The 20971-nt window shown below is 40.2% G+C and overlaps 1 protein-coding gene across 11 annotated transcripts in view; it reads right to left on the reverse strand.

Annotated features, from left to right (window-relative positions):
• Window positions 1–20393, reverse strand: part of epb41l2 (erythrocyte membrane protein band 4.1-like 2) — a 49483-nt gene extending 29090 nt beyond the window's left edge. For 3 of the 11 annotated variants that reach the window (XM_085383320.1, XM_085383318.1, XM_085383323.1), the window contains exons 1-4: window positions 20219–20385; window positions 3052–3290; window positions 2704–2889; window positions 920–1171 (exon numbers count right to left, since the gene is read on the reverse strand). In XM_085383320.1, the coding sequence (XP_085239446.1) occupies window positions 920–1171; window positions 2704–2889; window positions 3052–3276 (663 nt within the window). In that variant the 5' untranslated portion in view covers window positions 3277–3290; window positions 20219–20385. Of the gene's footprint in view, window positions 1–919; window positions 1172–2703; window positions 2890–3051; window positions 3291–7239; window positions 7448–19602; window positions 20087–20218 lie in introns of those variants that run through there. The other 8 variants (XM_085383325.1, XM_085383321.1, XM_085383319.1 and 5 more) reach the window with 7 other exon arrangements.
• Window positions 20394–20971: the final 578 nt, after the last annotated feature.

The raw sequence follows: 20971 nt of genomic DNA on the forward strand, positions 1-20971 counted from the left end.
CAAGGGAAATGGTCAGCGCTCTGTTCAGGGGTCGTTGAACCAAAGATTTAAGCGTTAACAGCTCCGGTGGTTCTGCACAGTGGCTATTCTGAGCAGCTTCCCGCTGAATGTGAGAGAGTGTGTGAATGTGAGGAGAGGAACAGCTAAAAAATGTGCATGTCTTTGGGTGAACATGTTATTAACCATCATTTTTAGTATTAAAAACTAGCAAAATACAAAAAACTCCTCTCTTACCCAACAGAAACACTATAAGGCTGATGCACGTGTGATGTATCTGTAATGAATATGTCCAACTGTGCGCGTAGGGGGTCTAAGACACGTGCTTGTTAGGAAGGAACAGATGCCGAAAACTAATCTGTGAGACCCCATAATCTGGTGGGAGTGTGTGCGTACGTGCATGTGTTTTAGTCCCCAGGCAAGCCCCTGCAGCTCGCTCTGCTTTGCGATGCATTTATCCCTCTGAACTACGCCCTGAACAATGTGAGCTGGTGCTTCTGCCATTACTGCACACTGAGTAAGGAAGTTAAATACTCAAATGCACAGGCACACACTGACGTGCACACACACTAGTTCTTACATCCTATTAGCGATTACATCATTGACAAACTGGCACTCACGTGACGCGCATAAGAACATGAGATGGACAATGTGTCGACCTGCTCTGTCAACAACTGGAGGAACCTCCTTACATCACAGAAACAAACTACATTTCGAAGGACAGTATTCAAAGGAAGCAAGAAACTGCTGATAGATATAGAAAAGTGTGAGAACTCTTGTACCATGACGGGCAAACCTTTAGAATATTAAAGTGGAAACACTATATTTGGAGCCATAACATACTATCTTGATCTCACATGGTTACACTAGCCATGTTTTACACTGTGGTTGTATTGCTCTATGAATTTTATCACAGTCTTACCTCCACCTCGCAGGTGAAGTCAGTCCCATCCAGCAGGGTCACGTGACACACCACCAACTTCATCTTGTTCTTTCTCACCAGACGAAGAGGAGACTGGAAAATGGAGGTCTGGCCTTCTCCTGCCTCCCCTTCAGCCTCCACTGCTCCCTCCTTCTCCTTCGTCTCCTCCTCTGCTCCTTCTCCCTCTGTTGTCTCCTTGGTCTCTTCTGGACTTTTCTCTGCACTCTCTTCCACCTTCTCTTCCTTGGCAGGCTAACAGGGTTTGCAAGAAATAAATAAATAAACTTGCAATCTTCTTAAAAACATAAGAATATCTTCATTACTTGTTGAGACCAAACTTTCCTTTCCGTGTGTAATTCCCCCTCTAGTCTGAATTTGCTCATAGAAAAGGCAGGCGTTTCTTTTGGCTTGATCACTGAAATGTTGATGTCACTGGGTGGGCCTGGGTGGCTTAATGTGATCAGTGGATGCAAGAGTCCATGTGTGTGCATGTGCACAAGGGAGAAAGGAGTTTGTGTGTGTGTGTATGCTCCAGTGTTTCTTTGTTGCTCTGGTAATTTAACAGCATTTTTAAGCAGTTTGCTGTAAACTGTCAATACACATCAACACTGTCTGAACATTGTAGAAAATATCACATCTCGTTGTTGGGTTTCTTACCATCTGTGTTTACCACAATATGTGGCTGGTTAACAAAAGCAGAATGCTGTTGGGGAACTTTAATCACTCTGACCGCTAAAGAATATGTTACAGGGTACAATAATACTGACACTGGCCTTGTAGTCTGTCTAGTGTTTCCATGAGGGTTTGTAAATGACTATACTGATTTTTAATTTATTTACCACAGGCATAAGGAGACTGAAATGCAAAGCCATTCACTCAGCCCATCAGGTAAAGTACACACAATTCCCTGGTACAGACATGTATTCTGTTATTAGCGACGCAACTGCTGCAGGATACTTTTACTCCCATTTCATAGGTCTCCTTCTCTGACATAAAACAAGGTTGATACTAAAAGTCTGAATATAATATGTTACCTAAACTTTGTTTCCACTGACACTGTGCCAATGAGCTGATGTAGAGCTGTAAAGAACGGAGAGCTCATACCAGATTTTTAGCACCATTGTTTTTTAGTGGAAAAAATCCATACAGAATACCGATACAGGAATAACAAATATCAATATTTAATTAAATAAAGTAAAAAACTCTGGTAATACTCATCTCATGCATCACCATCCTGAGATAACATTAGTCGAGCAAACTGACATTAAATCGGTCCAACTGAAAAACCATCCGACACTGGGGAAACTTGGCCTGACAAAGCTACCTCTCTATCAACCATATATCAAAATGTTAAAAATCACAATAATATCATATCACGAGTGAAGTGCTGTGATAATATTGTATCATGGTTATTTCCACCTCTGGTGGAACTGTGTTGAAACCATTACTGACTTGGCAGAAAACACGTATTAGTCAGATGTAGAAGTGGTGACAGACAGATTATGTTCCTTTGGACATAATCAAGGATTTTTCATCTTTTCTTCAGTTTGCATGCTATATAGATATCTGAGTGTTATTGAGCTTTTCATCTGACAGAATGAGATTTTGGAGGAAGCAGGCATAGTTTAAAAAGAAGTAAAAATAAGCTTAACCATTTTTTAAGGGATGTTTATATTTCTTTTTCTGAAATCACCATTATAACCTGACAGTACTAGATATCTTGTTTTCTGACTCTACTTTAAAGCATATGCTATGTAGTGTTGTAGTGAACCCGTGAGCAGTACCTCAGTGTCTGCACTGGCGTTGGAATGAGTTTCTGCTTCTTTTTCCTTCACTTGCTCAGACTTGACTTCCTCCTTCTCTTCCACTTCCTCAGCGTGACCGTTCACTTCTGGGGTAGGCCCTTCCTCTTCCTGTGTCACCTCGCTAACAGGTTCCTCTGTAGGGGGGTCCTCCTTCGTTGGGGAGGTCTTAGCAAAAAACCCAAATAAAATTTAAATCTAACATAAAAGTTCATTAATGCACCAGCAGTTAAAATGAGCCTGAAAAACGATTGTTGCTAAATAATTTAAGTAAAATTCCCTACAGAGTTGTGACAATATAACATAACAACAGTGTGAACCCAGTTTCACCTGGCTTTGAGACTTCTGCTTCTTAAGCCATGTTGGCAGGTATCGAGATATTCCTTTGCCTTCCTTCCCCTCTTTTTCCTTCACCTTTGCTCTTTCCTTCTCCTCTACTTCAGCGTTTGCTACTTCCTGGGAATCTTCCGTGGCCTTCTCCGATTGGTCGGGCTCAGCAGCTGACTCCTCAGCTTTCTCCTTCACCTCCGTCTCAGAGCCCGCTTCTGTTGTCATGGTGACAAATCAACCTGCAGCAAAAGTGACAACGATGAAAGAGCATTGAGTTAAAGTTTTAAAAGCAACACATTAAACAGATACTTACACAATAAATAGATCTTTAGTTTTAGCTTACTGGTTATGCCTTGCATTATACAAATTTTGTACATTACTGAAAAATTCTGAATAACCTGACCGAATTCAACCACTTATTTGGGCAAGAATATCAATTTTTCATGGCATGCAACATTTTCGTCATTTATAAATGAGCCACATGGTTCTGTGTTTCTTTTTCCTTTGAGAGGGATCTGTGCTTCTTCTACACTGGAGGTAAAACAGACTATAAAACAAAATAGAAAGCTCTTATGTCTGTAAACATGTCATAGGAAATAAAAAGGCTCGTATAAGTTAGCCAATTTTGGCTCACAGCTGCTAATGAATGACATCAACTGTGTTTTTACACAAGTAAAGAAAAACACGAAAGTTTGGGAAGTCATTATGCAACACAATAAGTTTCATCTGGGTCAACAGCTGGTTACAAACAATCACACAAACACACGCACACACACACACACACACACACACACAGAAAGAGAAAGAGGACGAATTTCTCAATGTGAATCACTGGTTTTACCCTGCAGCTGTGGTCAGCACACACACTCGTCAACCCAAATATCTTTGGCAGCCTGTCCACACACACCCTATCACAAAACAGACACTTTCATTTGCGGTGACGCAAATTTTGTTAATAACACTATGTGGCGATGACACAAACAGTAAGGACATGTTAAGGTCAGGAATGTGGAAATCCATCCACACAGGGTGCCTACCTGGCTGCACACACAGCCTCCTTTAATCTAGTAGCTTCAGGCTAAAAGCTAACCATAAATCAAGCACTACAAAGTCATCATCATTCACTGTGCTTTCAGTTGTTCGAATCTTTTCCAGCCTATTTTCTCCATCACCCAGACTAGGCTTTCCTGGCCTCATTCCTATGATTCTATTATTCATTACATCGTCTGCATTTTATTTTGTGACCATCTTACCCGCTCTCCGTCTTTCTTTTTTCTGCCCTGCCACCTTCAATAAGAGAGGACGTGCATACACGCACACCCACCCACCCACCCAGCACCAGTGGTGTGTAGGGAGGGGGCGGGAGTAAAAATAGAACAGGTCTCCTTACGCATGATCGGCTAATGAGGTAGGGAAGGGAGAAGGAGGTGTATGTGTAGCATGCAAACATCAGAAAGGATATAGACACTATGTTCCTGTGCAGACAGGTGAACAAAAGATTTTTAAAAAAAATGTTCTTTTAAAATGCTGACATTACACAACAAAAGTGATTTTTTTTTATATTATCATTTGTTGATAAGTGGGACTCATCTCCACATCCATGTGTTTGACTTCTCCAGTGGTGAAGTACATTTATGAGATGGATTTTACACAAAAATAATACACAGATGACCTAATGAACAAGTTATGCTTTGATGTTTTCTTCCAATCCTCTCACAAAGCTGTTTTATTTTTTAGACAGATAACTTACTAAATTTTGACTATTTGTTTTATTAAAAAAAAAAAAACTAACTCTAACAAGTACACAATAAGATAAGTCAGTTTAAGCGCTGATAAACACAAATTTCTAATCAGCTACTCACATGGCAGTAAATTTAGGCATACAGACACTATCAGCTGAAGTTCAAGGTGAGCATCAGGAGCATCAGAATGGGTAAGAACGGTGATTGAAGTGGTTTAAATATTTCACAAACTGCTAATCTACTGGGACTTTCTCACACAACTATTTCTATGGTTTACAGAGAATTGTCATAGATTTAAAAAAAGAAGGGGGGGTGGTATTGTAGGTGAAAAGGTCATGTTGATATCAGAGGTCAGAGGAGAATGTTACATCTGCTTCAAGCTGATAGGAAGGCAACGGTAACTCCAATTACCACTTAAATTACCACCAGGGTATGCAAACAAGCATCTCTGAATACACAACACATCGAACTTCGAAGCAGATGGGATAGAGCAGCAGAAGAACACACCAGGTGCGACTCCTGTCAAGGAATAACAGGAAATTTGCGCTACAACTCACATGGGCTCACCAAAATTGGACAACATATAATGTTTCCTGTCTGTTCAGTCTCCATCTCTACTGCACTATTTGAGTTGTAGGTTCAGAAACTGGCGCAAACAACATGAAAGTATGGATCCATCCCATCTTTGCGTCGGTTCAGACTGGCAGTGATGATATAGTGTTGTGGGGAATATTTTACAAGCACCTAATTGGTTTGACTTGACTTTTAGATTTTCCATTAGGTGGAAGTTCCTGGTACCAGGTGCTTTTTAGTACCTACTCCACCGGAGCACCATGTGATCTGAGCCACTAACTGGCCCATCAGTGGGATTACTTAATGAGTCACGAAAGACGCTCCTACACAAACAAAATCTCAACCACCATTTTTAAACCTAGCAACCAGGATAATAGCTCCACACAAACCAACAATCTCGCTAATAATAATAACAATTGCTATCATCACCAATTTCACACTGGTTTCATGAACATGACATTGAGTTCTCTGTACTCACATGGCCTCCACAGTCACCAGATATTATTCCAACAGAGCAATTTTGGGATATGAGGGAGCTGGAGATTCAGGAAATTTTCAATCTAAAATAACTGCCTGGGCTTTGTGCTAAGACGACTAAAGTGACAAGACTTGGATTCTAAGACTCGCATTGAGTTATAACATTAAGTATTACTTATAACATTTATTTGGATGTAGTTTCAGATGCAACGAGTAGCATCTACTGGAAAAGTCTATTTTAGAGTCGGTCGTCATTTAAAATAACATGGTCAGTCTCACTAGACTAAACTATGACGGCAGAAAAGAAAAAAAAAAAATACGACCAGCGTACAATGCAAACCAAACAACCAAATAACTCTGTACCACACAGACACGAAGAGACTAAACCAATTTTGAGAGGCAACAGATCTATTTTTTCCACTATGTCAGTCATCACAACAGCTCTGTTACTACAGACCAACTGCAGTTCATACTCATTTGAAACATTGTTTCTCAATGGGCCAGCTCTAAGTGTGCGTTTGTGTGAGCTGGCATTAGAGTGGAGCTTCGTCACGGCCACTTAGGCCTGCTTTAAACTTGCCCTCCTTATCCGCAACTGTTTAACACCAGCAACCTTGTTCTACCTCTCTCACAACTATCTAACTCACCCTCTTCACAACTCTCTCTTCTGCTCTCCAGTCCAGGGTGCCTCTTTCTCTTTTTCACTAAATCTCTGCACTCATCTCTCTCCTCTCTTCCTGGGGCCCCTTTCAATCCCCCCCCCCAATCACCCACTCGTATTATCTCCCTCTACACTCCTCCTGTTTCTCTCCTCTTCCCACAGTCCATATAAAAACACCAGTGACATTACAATCTCGCTTCAAATACACAGACATATATACGCACTTGACAGTTTATGGCAGGAAACTGTGACCAAGTTTCTTATAAACGGGGTCAAATATGGGTTAAACACTCTGAGTCATAAACTCCTGTATAAGCAATCATCAGAAGATGTGTTTTGTTGCTTCATCAAGGAGATTTTCATGCAGAATTTGTCTAGAGGCATGTACTGTAATGCTTGGGTGCTGTGGTACATTTCATCCTATTTCACAGCCAATTAGTAGCGTTCAAATAACCCAGATGTCTAAAAAGGCACAAATAGCCTGCAGATTCATTGTAAACACAAACTCAGACACAGCACTGCCAGCTGCACACTTGAGAGAAATATGGTTTTCTGATTTTATTCAGCCTCATCTCTTTAATGTGACCTTCCTTCAATTAATTGATCTGCACAAGACCATCAAAGCAGTAGAAATCTGCCAATAATAAAAATCCTCACTCAGCTTGTTACACCTCTCATTTTACAGATGAACGGTTGACTGAATGGCTGAATTAACTGACGAACTAATGACCTTACCTACTGTTGTTTCTGTTGCCTTCTTTCCCCCCCTGCAACTCTCTTCCTTCTTCTGACGTTCTGTTTACCCTCTGTTTGCACTTTCTTTTACTTTTTCTGCCTCTGTTCTTCTATTCGTTTTCCTTTCCCTTCCCACCTCTTAGCAAATGCCTGCCCTACAAAATGTCATTGCCATTTTCTCTCCTACATCCTCTCCTCTCTTTCCCTCAGAGCTCTGCTTCCCCCGGGACGATTGCTCAGAGAAATGAGGGCAGAAAATGAGAGAGCATGGGAAGGTAGGGGGTGGAGATAGTCAAGAAAAGTGTGTGAGAAAAGAGCAGCAATGGAGATAGGCTGAAGAAGGATCCAAAAAGGAAAGAGAGAGGGAGAGCGAACAATCTCACAGACATGCCTACTATGCTGGATTACTAATGGACATTAGCATGAAAACTGCATTTTCACAACACTGTTGTTCACATCTTTTGGCATGAAAACCATGCCTAAAAGCTCATACAAAGTTGTACTTTCAATCAATTCACAATCTTTCACTTCCTTCCTTCACAGTGTTTATCACTAAAGGAAATTAAGCATCTTCCTTTCCAACAATGACATTTTAAAAACCATGAAAAAAAAATGTCTTTCTCTCGCTTTCATATTGAAAATCTTTTGTTGAAACACTAAAACACTAAGCCTTTACTTTGTGTGCTTAGAATGCCAAACCTTCCAGCTTCATTTTATATACAATACAAAGAAAAAGGAAAAAAAAGAGTAGTTAATGCTGGCGACATCTCCAAGGAAAATGCTCCTACGTTACCTGCTTCTACCAAATTACCCATGCGCACATGTAGGGAGTTAGTGTTCTCACTTTTTAAACACTAGACTGCTGTCACATGAGTCTCACACACTCACACACACACACACACATTCTTCTCCACTTACAACTTTATTGCTGTCTGACTGGGTTTTAGGGTTGTCATCATAGTAACGACAACTTCCTGGCCTGGACTGTGGCCAAGAGATAAAAATTTACAACAGGCTGAAACAGGCGTGGGTGCTAAACTGTACAACAAGAGAGAAAAGAGAGCGTCGACCTAGTGCCTACACATTTCTGTTAACTTTCATCTGCTAAAGTAGATATGACAAGCCTCAATCTAATATAAAAACATACCCCGCTTCCTGATTCTATGGGCCATAATTGAAAGAATAAAGAGGACAAACTGGTTTCCATGGAAACCGCATTCATGCTCTACAACAATAAATCCCCATGGAGACAAGAGATTACCACAGCAAAAATACAGATTAGTGGACGGAGCTTACGTGACAATAGAGATTATGACCGTGTCTAAACCCGTTTCATAGCACATCAGACTAGCAGCTGATATTTCATGCTGGACCTACAACAACCGCAACAGCTACTTTTCTCCCCCTACTCCCACCATCACTGAACCAACAGCAACCCTCCAATGATACTACCACTGAAAAACACAAAGCATGCATCTATGAAGCAGAGTTACTCAGATTCGGCAGATTCTGAAAGATGAGGAAGACTGCAACTTGCAACAGATACACTGACACACTGACTTAAGACTTTTCCACCTCTTCATGTGATTACTGTACTTGACTTATATGGTCAGGCAATATTACTGAATTACAGACTTTAAAATTTTTGATCGTATAATTTTTAATACCACCATGAAACTGAGGTCATATATTGTCGTGTATGGTACAAAAATGAACATTCAAGCGAGCTCGGTGACCTACGAAAGGCGGCAAGCAGTACACGAAAATGTAGTAAGTAAAATGGTTGCGAGTGTTTCGGGTTTAGTCAGCCAACGCGAACGAAGCTCTGTGCACGACGCTTCTAAAAAGCTATGAGTAAAGAGAGTAAGCCTTCACTTTAGATCAATTTGCTGATATGAACATCTCTCCAGTGGTAGCAAATGTCATTGGGTCATCCAGCAAGCATCTAACATAGGGAACATAGAACATCGGGATGTCGTTGTTCACAATTTCGCTATCAATCTAACTAACTTAAATTTAAAAAGTAAAAGTAAAACTTAAAAGGGTAGAAGTCAGCTAATGCTAGCAAAGGGAGTACCAGCAGCCAACTTCTACCCATGCAGGTTAAAATCCATACATGGCACTAATAATAATAATGATAATAATAAATACTGTTTTTCCACAAACTCATTTCTAGGCCCTGATAGCATCCTTAGCATTATTTTCATTCATTTCGGTGAATGTCAGGAAGTTACAAAGTTCTGTATTTTTAAAAAAAGCAAAGACAAAAAAAACCCCACTCATACCTATTAATCCTTTTTTGGATTACTAGAACACTCCTGGCAGGATCTTCAACATGCTGACTGAATATTCTGGATAACTGCCCTGAGACCTACTGTTTCATCAAGGTATCAATCTAAACTTAATTTAAAATGAAAATAATAATCACAGCTGTTTAGTTTTGAGGTCCTGAGAACCATAAACTTTCTGTCACTATGATGACAAAAAGTTTTAGTTTTATTCCTATTGAACAGAATTAAACAAACCCTAAAAGCTGAAATCAGAAAAAGCTGCCAGAGTGGTGATCCTTCACCCATAAGAGCGCAAATCCCTGAAGTGTTTGAAAACTTATTTTCTGCAGCACAGATAGTACCTTCAAAGATTTGGTCTCTAGAGGTGGAAGCAGGGGTGCAGCACTATTGGGCAGCGGACCCAAATACGCACATATAGTGGAACGTCAGTGAGAACCAGATTCCTCATTTAGCCAAAACTAGCTAGCTAAATACTACCTTGAAGTCTGCAGCATCTGTTGACCGTCAAAGGTTTTTTTCTACTGCAGAGGACTTTGTCACAGCACAGAGGACAAACCTCCAGCTTTCCCCTTATCAGCTGCTGTAGTGCTGGATGAACAAAGGGCCCGTTTCTTGATTTGTTCTCACACTGAATTCTTGAATACTACAATGTCCATTTCATGTGTACCAGCTGAATGATTGTCACAGCTGCCAGGCGAAAGGGGCAAAAACATTCTTCTTATGTCTATTTGAACTCAGAAACACTGCAAATTATACCAAGGAGGAGCTTTTATGAGAGCAACAACGTATATTAAAATATGGTGAGTGCACCATATATTCTAGCTGCTTCATAAGATAATTAAGTAGAGATAATTCAGTGAATAATTTTTTAATTTGGCCTGTTGGTGGCCTGTTAGTAGGTGGGATACATCACACTGGCACCATGAATGTCAATAAAAAAAATATCAGAACAATCATTCAAATGCTGAGCTGGGTTTTTCTAGACACAATGCTGCTACAAAACCTACAAACTCTTCAGAGGTGTTATCTACATGTAAAACTTGTTTACATAGATGCAAAAGGACTACCAAAATGACTACCATGTCAAAGCTGCATTGTTTCATTGTTTGAGTCAATGAGTGGTTCACTCCGTTGTCTTGCTGTGCACTGAGAAATGTTTTCAAGCATTTCACTGAGCAGCGAAGCTTGTTTCTGACAGAGTCAAATGGAGTCCAAAACACACAGTGCTGGAAATCAACGGAACTGCATGCAGTTGTGCCTATTGAATTAAAAAGTTGCAGATCGCTCCGAGTCATCCAAACAAGCTAAAAGCTTTCCAAACTATTCCGCCACAGCCGAACAGCTGATAGTTACAGAGCCCTGTTTTGAAATAACCAAGCAGATACACAATTCTAATCTCTGCCGTTCTCTTGTATGATTTGTCAATCTGCCATCCAGTGACACATGCATACACAAACACACAAAGCAGATTCTTACACATATGTAAAAACATACTCTCAGCATCTCTAATAGACACACGAGCTTTGAGTGTGTGATGACTACTGCGCTCTGACACACCCTCACACAGATGTACACACATACTGCTGGTGTGAAAATTCAGAACATGCCTGTTTCTGTACACTGCACTCTGACCCTCAAACTGGGGATTACACAGAGGATAATCCCTGTTTATGTTTGTGTGTCTGTCAGTCTCCCTGCCGGTCTGTCAGTCATCCCTTCACCCAACTCTCTTTCTCTTCAACTACACCTGATGTCAACCTCACTGGCTTGAAATAAACACAGGCATTGACACAATTGTTCCTTGATGCCTTTTTGCTTTTGGTTTGAGCTTAACAAATGAAAATTCACCTCCTGGGTAATGCTTAAGTGACCAATACTATGTCATTACTTTAGTCACTATATCATTACTGTCAAGTCTCATGTACTAAACTCTACTCTTCAACAGGTGCTAGTTCTCAGTCCATTACCTCTGTCTATGGATGTTATATGCCCCTGCAAATAATACTTACTTGAGGGTTTCATTTACATACGTATAAATTATATTTTCTTTATACAATGCTTAGAAACACCAGGAATATGCTTTTACTATACGGGGGTTGAAGCAGCATTGCCTAAGCAATTTAGAAACTGCAACCTGTGAATATAAGGCTTTTGTGCTGTCATTTTTGGCATTATTTAACTACTAACTAATGAAAATATTGTCTCATTTATTGCTTTATTATCATGACATATCAAAAATTATGCAATAATGCCATAACACAGACTAACGATGCAATAAATTAATCATATTATATGGTATTTTTCATGCATCTACTCTTCCCGGGTTGAGCCTCTCTTTCTGTGTGGGGGTGAGAATAATGGGTCAGCTCATAACTGCTATTGTGAAATGCTAAACTCCCCTATTCAGCGATTAAAGCAGTCAGGCGCAAGTGCCCAGTCTGTGTGAATGAGAGACAAAGGGAGAAAGTATGGGTGGGTCACACAAGTGCACATGAGAGGAGATACAATTTACTGTGTGTGTAAGAGAGGGGGGGAGGTGGGTGAAAAAGACGGAAAGGGAGAGAGGAAAAAGGTAGGCATTAGCTGGAAGGTGATAAAGAATGAGTGAAAGATGAAGAGAGCGAAACCCACGGTGAAACTGCGCGGCTCAACAAGCTGTGGGTATGGTGTTGCTATGGCAATGTATATCCCATAGAGGGTGGTGACAACAGGTGCTCTGGCAAAACAAATGACTTCATGGTCATCAAGGCTCTTTGTTACGGTCGCCTTGTGTGGCAAGCTGATTTAGATGGAGCGAAACACATCCTAGTCTTCTGCCAGAGCCTAAAGAGGATGCACGGCTCATCAAGTATTGATTAGAAAGACTCTAAAAGCCTTGCAGTCTGTCAGAAAACTACCAAAACATGCCATGCCTCAACCATTTAGTCTGTTTGGCACACATACTGGTTACATATGTTTGCCGATTTTTATTCTTCACATACTAATAAGAGCATAGTTTTACTGAGTTGCTCAGATAAAATAAGCAGTTTTTGGACTGTGATGAGAGGGTTTTTTGTATTTTATGATCACTTATAGACTAAAAAGACTATTGTGTGCATTAGGAAAGACAATTATCCACAGAGTGACCGACAAGTAAAAGAATCAGCAGCCCTCGTCAGGAGTAATCAGCATGTTCTCCATTCATGCTACAGTGAGCATTCAGACCACTGCAACATGAGCACACACCACCATCACAGCTCCCTGCCATTCATTTCGTAACTACTAACCTTAACCCTGAAATCTAAAATTAGCCATCCCTTTTGTGAACACTGCAAGATGTCCTCAATTTCAGAACATTGTGCCATTTTCTCAATTACTGCAAGGCCGTGTTGCCTTTAAAGTGAAGACACATAGTCACACATCTTTATGTGACCATCTCTTATTGTCCAAGCAAATGACATAACCCCGCAGATTATTTAGTCATTTTATTTCAGCTAAATCTCAGATCAGTGACCTCTGACCTCCAACCAGGAAACAGGAAGTAACTCTCTTCCCGATTCCCCCTCCAACCAATCTCCCATACCTCTATCTTTTAATTTGCATTTTTGGTTACACATCTCCCTGAGTACCTGTTTAACGTATCCTACTTTCATCAGAAACTGCCACAAATCTACAAAAAATTACAAAAAACAAAAAAACAAAACAGGAAATTACTCAGAGCAAAACATCCGTACATTCATGTGTGTCTGTGTTATGTCATACAGAAGTTTTGTTTCCCTTACAGTAATATTTTGGCAGTCATTGCTAGTACAGTATGACACAAAGGCTACATGTCAAAAAGGACCTCTGTTTCTTTCTTTATAAGAGGGTCATATTATGGGCTTTAAAAAAAACACTTATCCCCAAGACTATGAAAAGTGGGTAATATGTCATTTTAAAGAAGATTAGCAGGTAGCTAGCAGAAAAGCAAGTGCAACAAAGTTTGAAACAACATGTATTTATGAATTTCTGACGCCACTTTCAGACATCTTTTCCATTAAGCCTCCTTTGTGGACCATCATCTGTATGTTGTAGTAGTGTACTGTCACCAGGGGGACGGTGTCAAAATCGTGTAAAACATCCAGTACAGTGGGATATTCTAAACACTCTAAACATGTGTTTGCACTGTTATTGGTCCTTTAACTTAGCCCCACTGACTGTGTAGATGATTGACAACAAGGCTCCACTTCCTTTCCTGTACAACAGTGAAACCACACAATTGCAGGACCTGCTAGCTAACACGTAGGAGTCGGGGGTCATGACCGATACTATAGCCAAACAACCAGAGGCAGTTGACATGTTTTGGCTTCACTTTTGGTAACCTATGAGGTCATCCATATTTTCTACAGTCATGGTGAAGCCCCTGGCAAACAGAACAAAGAAGTCATAAAAGTCAATGAACTTCTTTGTCGTGATGCAAATTCAAATGGTAAAAACAACTGTCTGTGCTTCTCATGCTGTCTCCGCCCCCTTCTATGCGGTGAACTCCAACATCATTCTTTCCTGTTCAAACAAACTTTTCAACCAATCAGCATTCCCACCACACATGGCTGGATACCCATAGTCCTTCAGTTTGCATAGCCAAAGACCTACACAAATGTACACCAGCATAGGACCACAGATCCCACATTAACAACATCTGAATGGGTCAGGTTCATGTATAAATATACTGTTCATGTATAAATATACTAGGCTGTATTACTAGAGTGGACCCAGTACTATTTCACTTTTAAACATATAGGGTGGGGGCAACTAGAGTCAAGGCTGGCAACTAAAACAAGACTCTTTCGTACATGGCAAATATGACAGGTACATCACTAATGAGAGCAGAGATACTTGCTAGTGAAGTTAGTCATGCTGAAGTTAGTGAAGTTGTATACAGAAACTTGACTGCAGGCACATAGCTAGCAGAAAAAGTAGGTGCTGACGTCACAAAGATGCACACAAACAGACATTGTCAACTAGTCCTCACCATGTACATCCGTCAAGATAAGTCTTGATTATTAAGATCCCGAAAGAAAAATGGCAGATTCAATTTAAACAGCAAAGTATCAATAACTTTGATTAAGACTTTAGAAGTCTCATTACCTGAATATTTATGTACAAACTGGGTATTATGTTTGACTTTTGTTCGTTGCCAGTTTCTGAGCTCCTTACTACCACACTCTGTCACAAATACTTCTGGCTAATGAGAAAAACTACTGACCCTACTTTCTGTTAGTTTCCCACAAATTCACAGTCAATGGGTTCAATACGCTCTTTCCAAAATGTTTTACAAACTCCAGAGCATGTCAGTGGCTGCTAATGAGAACAAGTTAGTGTGGCTGCACTCACAGAAATAAACAAATGAACATTTGATGATTAATATAACAGTACTCTTTAATCCATGTTCAGATTATTTACACAGCCCTAGGTCATCATGCATTATGCTACTTTGCTTGCCTTTTATACTTTTTCATTGAATAGATTTTTAGAGTACCTAACTACAGATGATGGAAGTGATCCCTGAGAAGATTAACCTGAAAACAGCTTCAAGTTTCAACTGTCAAGTTTCAGGAAGCAATCCTGAGGATATGCCGCAAGATATGATATCAGTATCAAGAACATAATATTACCAGCCTTTTCTAGCTGATACTCTCAGTGCCAAGACTGTCTTGTGTTGTGACCCAAACTGTGGCTTTCAAAAGATGAACCCACTGCCTCTGGTCTGTTCAGCCTCTCTCTGAGAATGTGACCCTCTGCTGATTAATCTCTTTTTAACTATGTCTGGCTCTGGGCCAGATCCACAGGCCCACGCTCTCTTTCTGTTTTTATTTTATCATTTCTTTCAGAGCTTGACACTTGCCAGGGAAGGCAGTTTGCCCTTTCTTTTTTCTTCTCTGATGTTGCCCTTCAACACAAGGGCGTCCCATTCTACTACAAGGGACGCTTGCATTTAAGAAAAGAAAATGTGACGTTTTTGACATTTAGGTGGCTAAACCTCAAAAAAACGACTTCACCTTACCCTCTTCCATTTTGCCCTCTCCTTCAAACACGCCCTTTACTTCTCCATCCCTCATTCCCCTTCCGCACACTGCTCTACTCACCGTCTCCGTGGCGGTAATAAGCTGAACACTGCATTACAGTTTCCATTCATCCGTGCCTCTGTGATCTTCTCTGTGTGAATCGGAGTCCTGTGGTGCCTGCTGGCTGTGAAAGCTACAGAGGATAATACCTGCCTGTGGAGGCTGACTGCCACACTGTACAATATGTTCACCTTAATAACTGTTGTGACTGCCCCAAATGTCATTACACTCATGGAGAAGATGAAAGCCTCAGAGTGTGCTTTGTGGTTATAGTAACTACTTTCATTCACTGGAAAATGGGTAAGAAAATTGCAGTCACCTGGATGTGTGAAGGCCCCCCCCCCAATATATGCTACTTTATAAAAACAACACGGCACAACTCATTCAAACTGATGAAGGACAGCAGGATTATCTGTGTGCGTCTGAGTTGATGTGACGAGTTCTGTTGAACCCACAGGGTCAGGATGAAAACACACATAAGCACACAAACACACACACACATGGATGTTCCCATAGCCTTTCCGAATGGTTAAGCAATATCTTTCACTCTCTCTGGCACTCTCACCCTCTTTCTCCTCTTGTGTTTGACTCTTACTTCCTCACTACATGTGTCAGTGTTCCTTCATTACGCCTTTCAACTTGCAGTGACTATCTAAAAAATGCTTACTTCCCCTGAGTCTTGTGTACACCCATCCTAAGTGAAGAGTAAGATTGCTTATTAGAGAGGTGCTAGCAAGCAACTGATAACAGTAGGGGATCGATAATGTGTACAATTTATTATATTTGCTACCAGATCTGATGCATCTAATACTGAAGTGGGCTAGTACTAACTGATGTCAATGTGGGTCAGTTAAATAGGTTTTAGGGGTGTAAACTGACACAGAATGCACAATACAGATATTCACAGGGGTTGCGGAAGCAGCTAAAAAAACACAATCAAAAACAAAAGCCAAAGGAAATGCAAGGTTTCTGCACTCTGCACTCCAGCAAGCTCAGAGTTAAGTTCCAGCTAGATCTAATGAGCAGATTCTCCCACCAGAACAACCAATTAAGGCTTCTCATTAGTGGGTTTGACAGAGCTGCCACTGTTCTGCACATCCTGAGAGCCTGACAATGAACATGGCACCGATGATTATAGATAAAACTATACACGCAGCGAGGAGCCTGACAGGAAAAAACACACCCCAGAAACAGACACGCTTGCCTCTGGGCTTCCCTTTACAGCTTACAAAACATTGTCCTTCCTGTCTGCACCAAAATTTATACTGAATGTGGACTAATATATGTTCCACTGCACAATCCCATTAAAATGTGGCTTTGTGGCTGCTAATCATGAAAGCTTTAAAAACTGAAACGTTATACTTGCCTCTAAGTGCGCAACATGTGCTGCTACACAACAATAACCTAAACACCTGCAAAGCAAAACAACATGCATCACCAAATACAATAATATTTTATTTCCTCAGTTGCTTTTTTGATGTTGTACTAGGTTGGATTAAATTGTATAGGTGTCCGTTCTTAATTTGAGAACAGAAGCTCAGAAACTGCATTTAATTCTAAGAACACAGCTGTCTCATAAGAAAATCTTCAGCTGATAGGTAGCTCCAAAAACTCTTCTTGTTAATGTACAGTAGCTGTGTGCATGAGGACTGAACAAGCTCTTTGTTTTCAAACAGAGATACATAGCAACGGAAACGACATTACTGGAAAATCTACGTTCTGTTCATGATATTAGAATAAACACTCATGCCAAGTCAAATGAGGTGCGGCATCATCAGAGTCCACACATAGGGGTTTTTTGTTTTTTTTAAATAACCGAAGAAAAGCCAGACATGCTGGTTGTTCTGCACGCAACCCACATGGATATGTATCAATATGTTAAAGTATAATCAGGTCCCCTTTTCCAAATTAAAATAAATAAATAAATAAATAAATGAAATTAAAAGATCCTCATACTGCCCTGCACAAGGTTTTTTTGGGGGCTGGAAACAGGCACAAAGAATGATTGATCTGCATATCAATAGTTATAGAAACGTCTGATAAACAAAAATGCATTTTAAGCTTTGTTCAATTACAACGCACTTTAAAACAAACTGGTAAAAAAAATTTTTTTATCTCCATTCTGGTAAATTTCATTTTGCGGAAGGTCAAAATGTCTTTGGTGAGTGTCAAAATAAATAACTAACGAGTGATGTTTGAGAGACCCACAAGAAAAAGTTAGTGGTTGGTTGTTTTGAATGTACCTACCTCTCGAGCAGGGCTATCACTGACTACACTTACTATGGCCTACACCACACTGAGAAATAAGAATCACATCAACAGCTTCCCACCTCCACCATTATGTTAGCTTGTGAGCGCAATGACACTGCATCCATCTGTTTAGCCAACAACAGCTACAACTAGGCAGGCCTGAATCTATTGAGAATCTAAAGTGGTATGTCACCACACTAATATTTATGAAAGGGCAGAATTGGCCTGCTGTGCTCTAAAGTCCTCAAAGTCTTCTCTAGCCTACAAAAAATCTTTGCACTGAATGAAAAAAAACTTCACAGCTACATGGAAGTACAACAACTGTTGCAGCCTGGGAAATAAACTGATTTACTTTTAGAAACAACAATAGTTAGGCCTTTGATCCCAGTGTATGCATTAGGGGCACAGCCTGGGACTATCTACTGTCCATGACTTTATCTCTGTCCTGATGTCCTTCATTACTATCTGACCTACCTTCCTTTCACATAGAGAGCAGAACACCACAAGCGGAGTGGCGCTGATTAAGGTCATGGGTACTTGACATCACATACTATGGCGTATGATTAGATTTAAGAGTGACACTTAGGAACCCAAGTACATGGCTAGATGTCCTAATATTAGTCAGTGTGTATTGCTCAAAGTTGTGGTACTTCGAAACATCAAACACAGATAGCCGTGGATATATTGGATGTGTTTTATGATCAAAAGGAGACATTTAAAGAATAACTTCTAGAAAAGCAGCATACTTCATTAATGTTAACAGTGGCACTGAACACACAGACATGAACAGATACGTTTGCTAGTTGCCACCGAGTTTTTACAAGTCAGCACAATCTTGGCTCTTTCCAGTCTGCCTGCATTTGTCTGTAAAGTAGCTACGTCCTTCCCATACGTCAAAGCACAGATTCTACGGTGTTGTCTAGAAAGCAAATAAGAAACACAAGTACTGTTCTGCATGTAGACAGATTTATGTTACTACACCAATAGCACTTCTTCTTTAATATCCTGGTCATGAGAGCAACAATTGTATTTTGTCAAGCCAACATAGCCTAAACCAGAGACGTCAAGCTCATTTTACATCATGTGCAACATACTCACTTTATATTAACTGGGCCATATAAGGTTATTGAAATTAAAAGTAATGAAAGTGGAATTTCAACAGTACCTCTCAGTTTTTCTACATGTAGTAAATGAAAGAAGTCTTTCAACACATCTCTTTGAGTCTAAACTGTAAGAAATAAATGTGTAAAACTGCACAAAAAGTTAACTGGTAACTAAATGTCCAGTGTCCTGTAATTAATTTAAATAATTTAATTATTTATTTAAAAAAAAGAAAATTCCACAGTGGATTGTGAAAAAACGTGAACTTTTTTTGTTTATCTTTTACTTAAGTATTTTAAAGTTGTTTAAATGACCACTAGGAGGGTATTTAGCCTGATGAAGTTCAAAATTTATCCCCACCTACACATTTTCCAAAGCTGTCCAAACGACCGGCTTGGAGTAGTTGCCGCGCCAATTCTGGCCCCGGGCCTTATGTTTAAAACCCCTGGTTAAAAACCTCTTTGAAATGCAGTAAACAAACAACGTGGACTGCGTTTCCCAGACAGCTTTGTGAACCAGTCACGAACACGAAACTATATCAAACAAATACCAGTTATTTGAAAACGGTTTTAAAAGCACATGTCAGCACAGCCAAATGACTGGAGAAAAATAGAAAGAAAATGTAATTGCATACTCACTCTGAACAGCGTGGTGTTTTTAAATCTCCGTATACTACTTGTTAACTTAGCGGCAGGAAGGAGCTACACGTATTGTCCCGCAAAAACGGAGCCGGATGTTTGAATAGTCAACGATTACCATGGCGTGTTTAGACGAACCAACCGTTAATGTGAAGTTACCGTTACCTCAGCGGTAGCATTCACCTAACTAAAACCCAATGCAGCTACCACGAGTAAGGAAACTCGGTCTATTCATTTAGATAATCAATGTAAGCTAGGCAGGTTTTTACCTGCTTCACAAAATCTTTGATGCTAACTACCTAAACACATCCGCGCGCGAGGAGCAAGGGGCATGAAGGTAGCTTAGGTGATAACAGGGATAATATGGAAGGAGATAGGCGCCATGAAGCGCCTCACAGCGAAGGTATGACCAGAACTCTAAATAACACCTTTCAGTAACAAACGCGGTGTTTGTTCTGCCTTGTTAGAACAACTACGTCTGGTTACAATAGGTACTTGCGCAGGTTAAGTACGCTACCGATATATTACGTACAAAATACCCCCAAAACGCGATGAATCATCTGCAGTAGCTGATGTAGAAATCACGTGATTTAAAAGAGGCCAAATTATTCGTTACCTGTTGTTAATCTCCAACGATGCGTATGAGGAGACTTTCCCAAATGTGGACTCGTGCTCTGTTCTCCTCCAAAAAATAGCGAATGTCCCACTACCTCAGCCTCCAAAAATCTCAACTACAGTCCACACCGAAGATTTGGCGAGGGCTCAAAGCAGACGTATCCATCATCCACTAAGGCCCGCCCCATACAGTGAAAAACATCTTTTCGCAAGCTCCCATTGGCTTAGAGCCATTACTGTATTAGATCTTGATATGTGATTGGTCGCACGTATTGTCTTTTAGCGTCAGTGGGACGTTCAGTGCGGATATGGTAGTACAAATGTAGCGGAGTAGCGCCCTCTCGAGGACGCAAATGTTAATGATATTTTTTACTTCTTTTTGGGGACTGGTTTAATTTTATTTAGACTTGACATTGAAGAGTGGACGAATTTTAGCTTAATATGTGAAAATAAAACAGTTTTAAACAGTTAATAAAATGTAAATAAAGATTTAGTCAGCCAATGATTTTAACTGTTTTTTTATTGTGGTTTAATTTATTTGAGTTGAAAATATACTTTGTTTTTTGCCAAATGCCATAAAGTAACAGGAAAATGCACAGACCTCTGTAAAGTCCAGTAATGCATATTTTTGACTTAACTACATGTGGAGCACATATGAGTAGTCACACCTCAAGGACACAGGAAAAACCTGCAGATACAAGTAGTAGTGGTAGTGAAGGCAGATGAGTTTAAAGACCTTGAGTCAACCATGCAA

The sequence above is a fragment of the Rhamphochromis longiceps genome, linkage group LG15 (assembly GCF_057381845.1).
Source record: "Rhamphochromis longiceps isolate RC_006_pf linkage group LG15, R_longiceps_female_GT1.1, whole genome shotgun sequence".
Lineage (NCBI taxonomy): Eukaryota > Metazoa > Chordata > Actinopteri > Cichliformes > Cichlidae > Rhamphochromis > Rhamphochromis longiceps.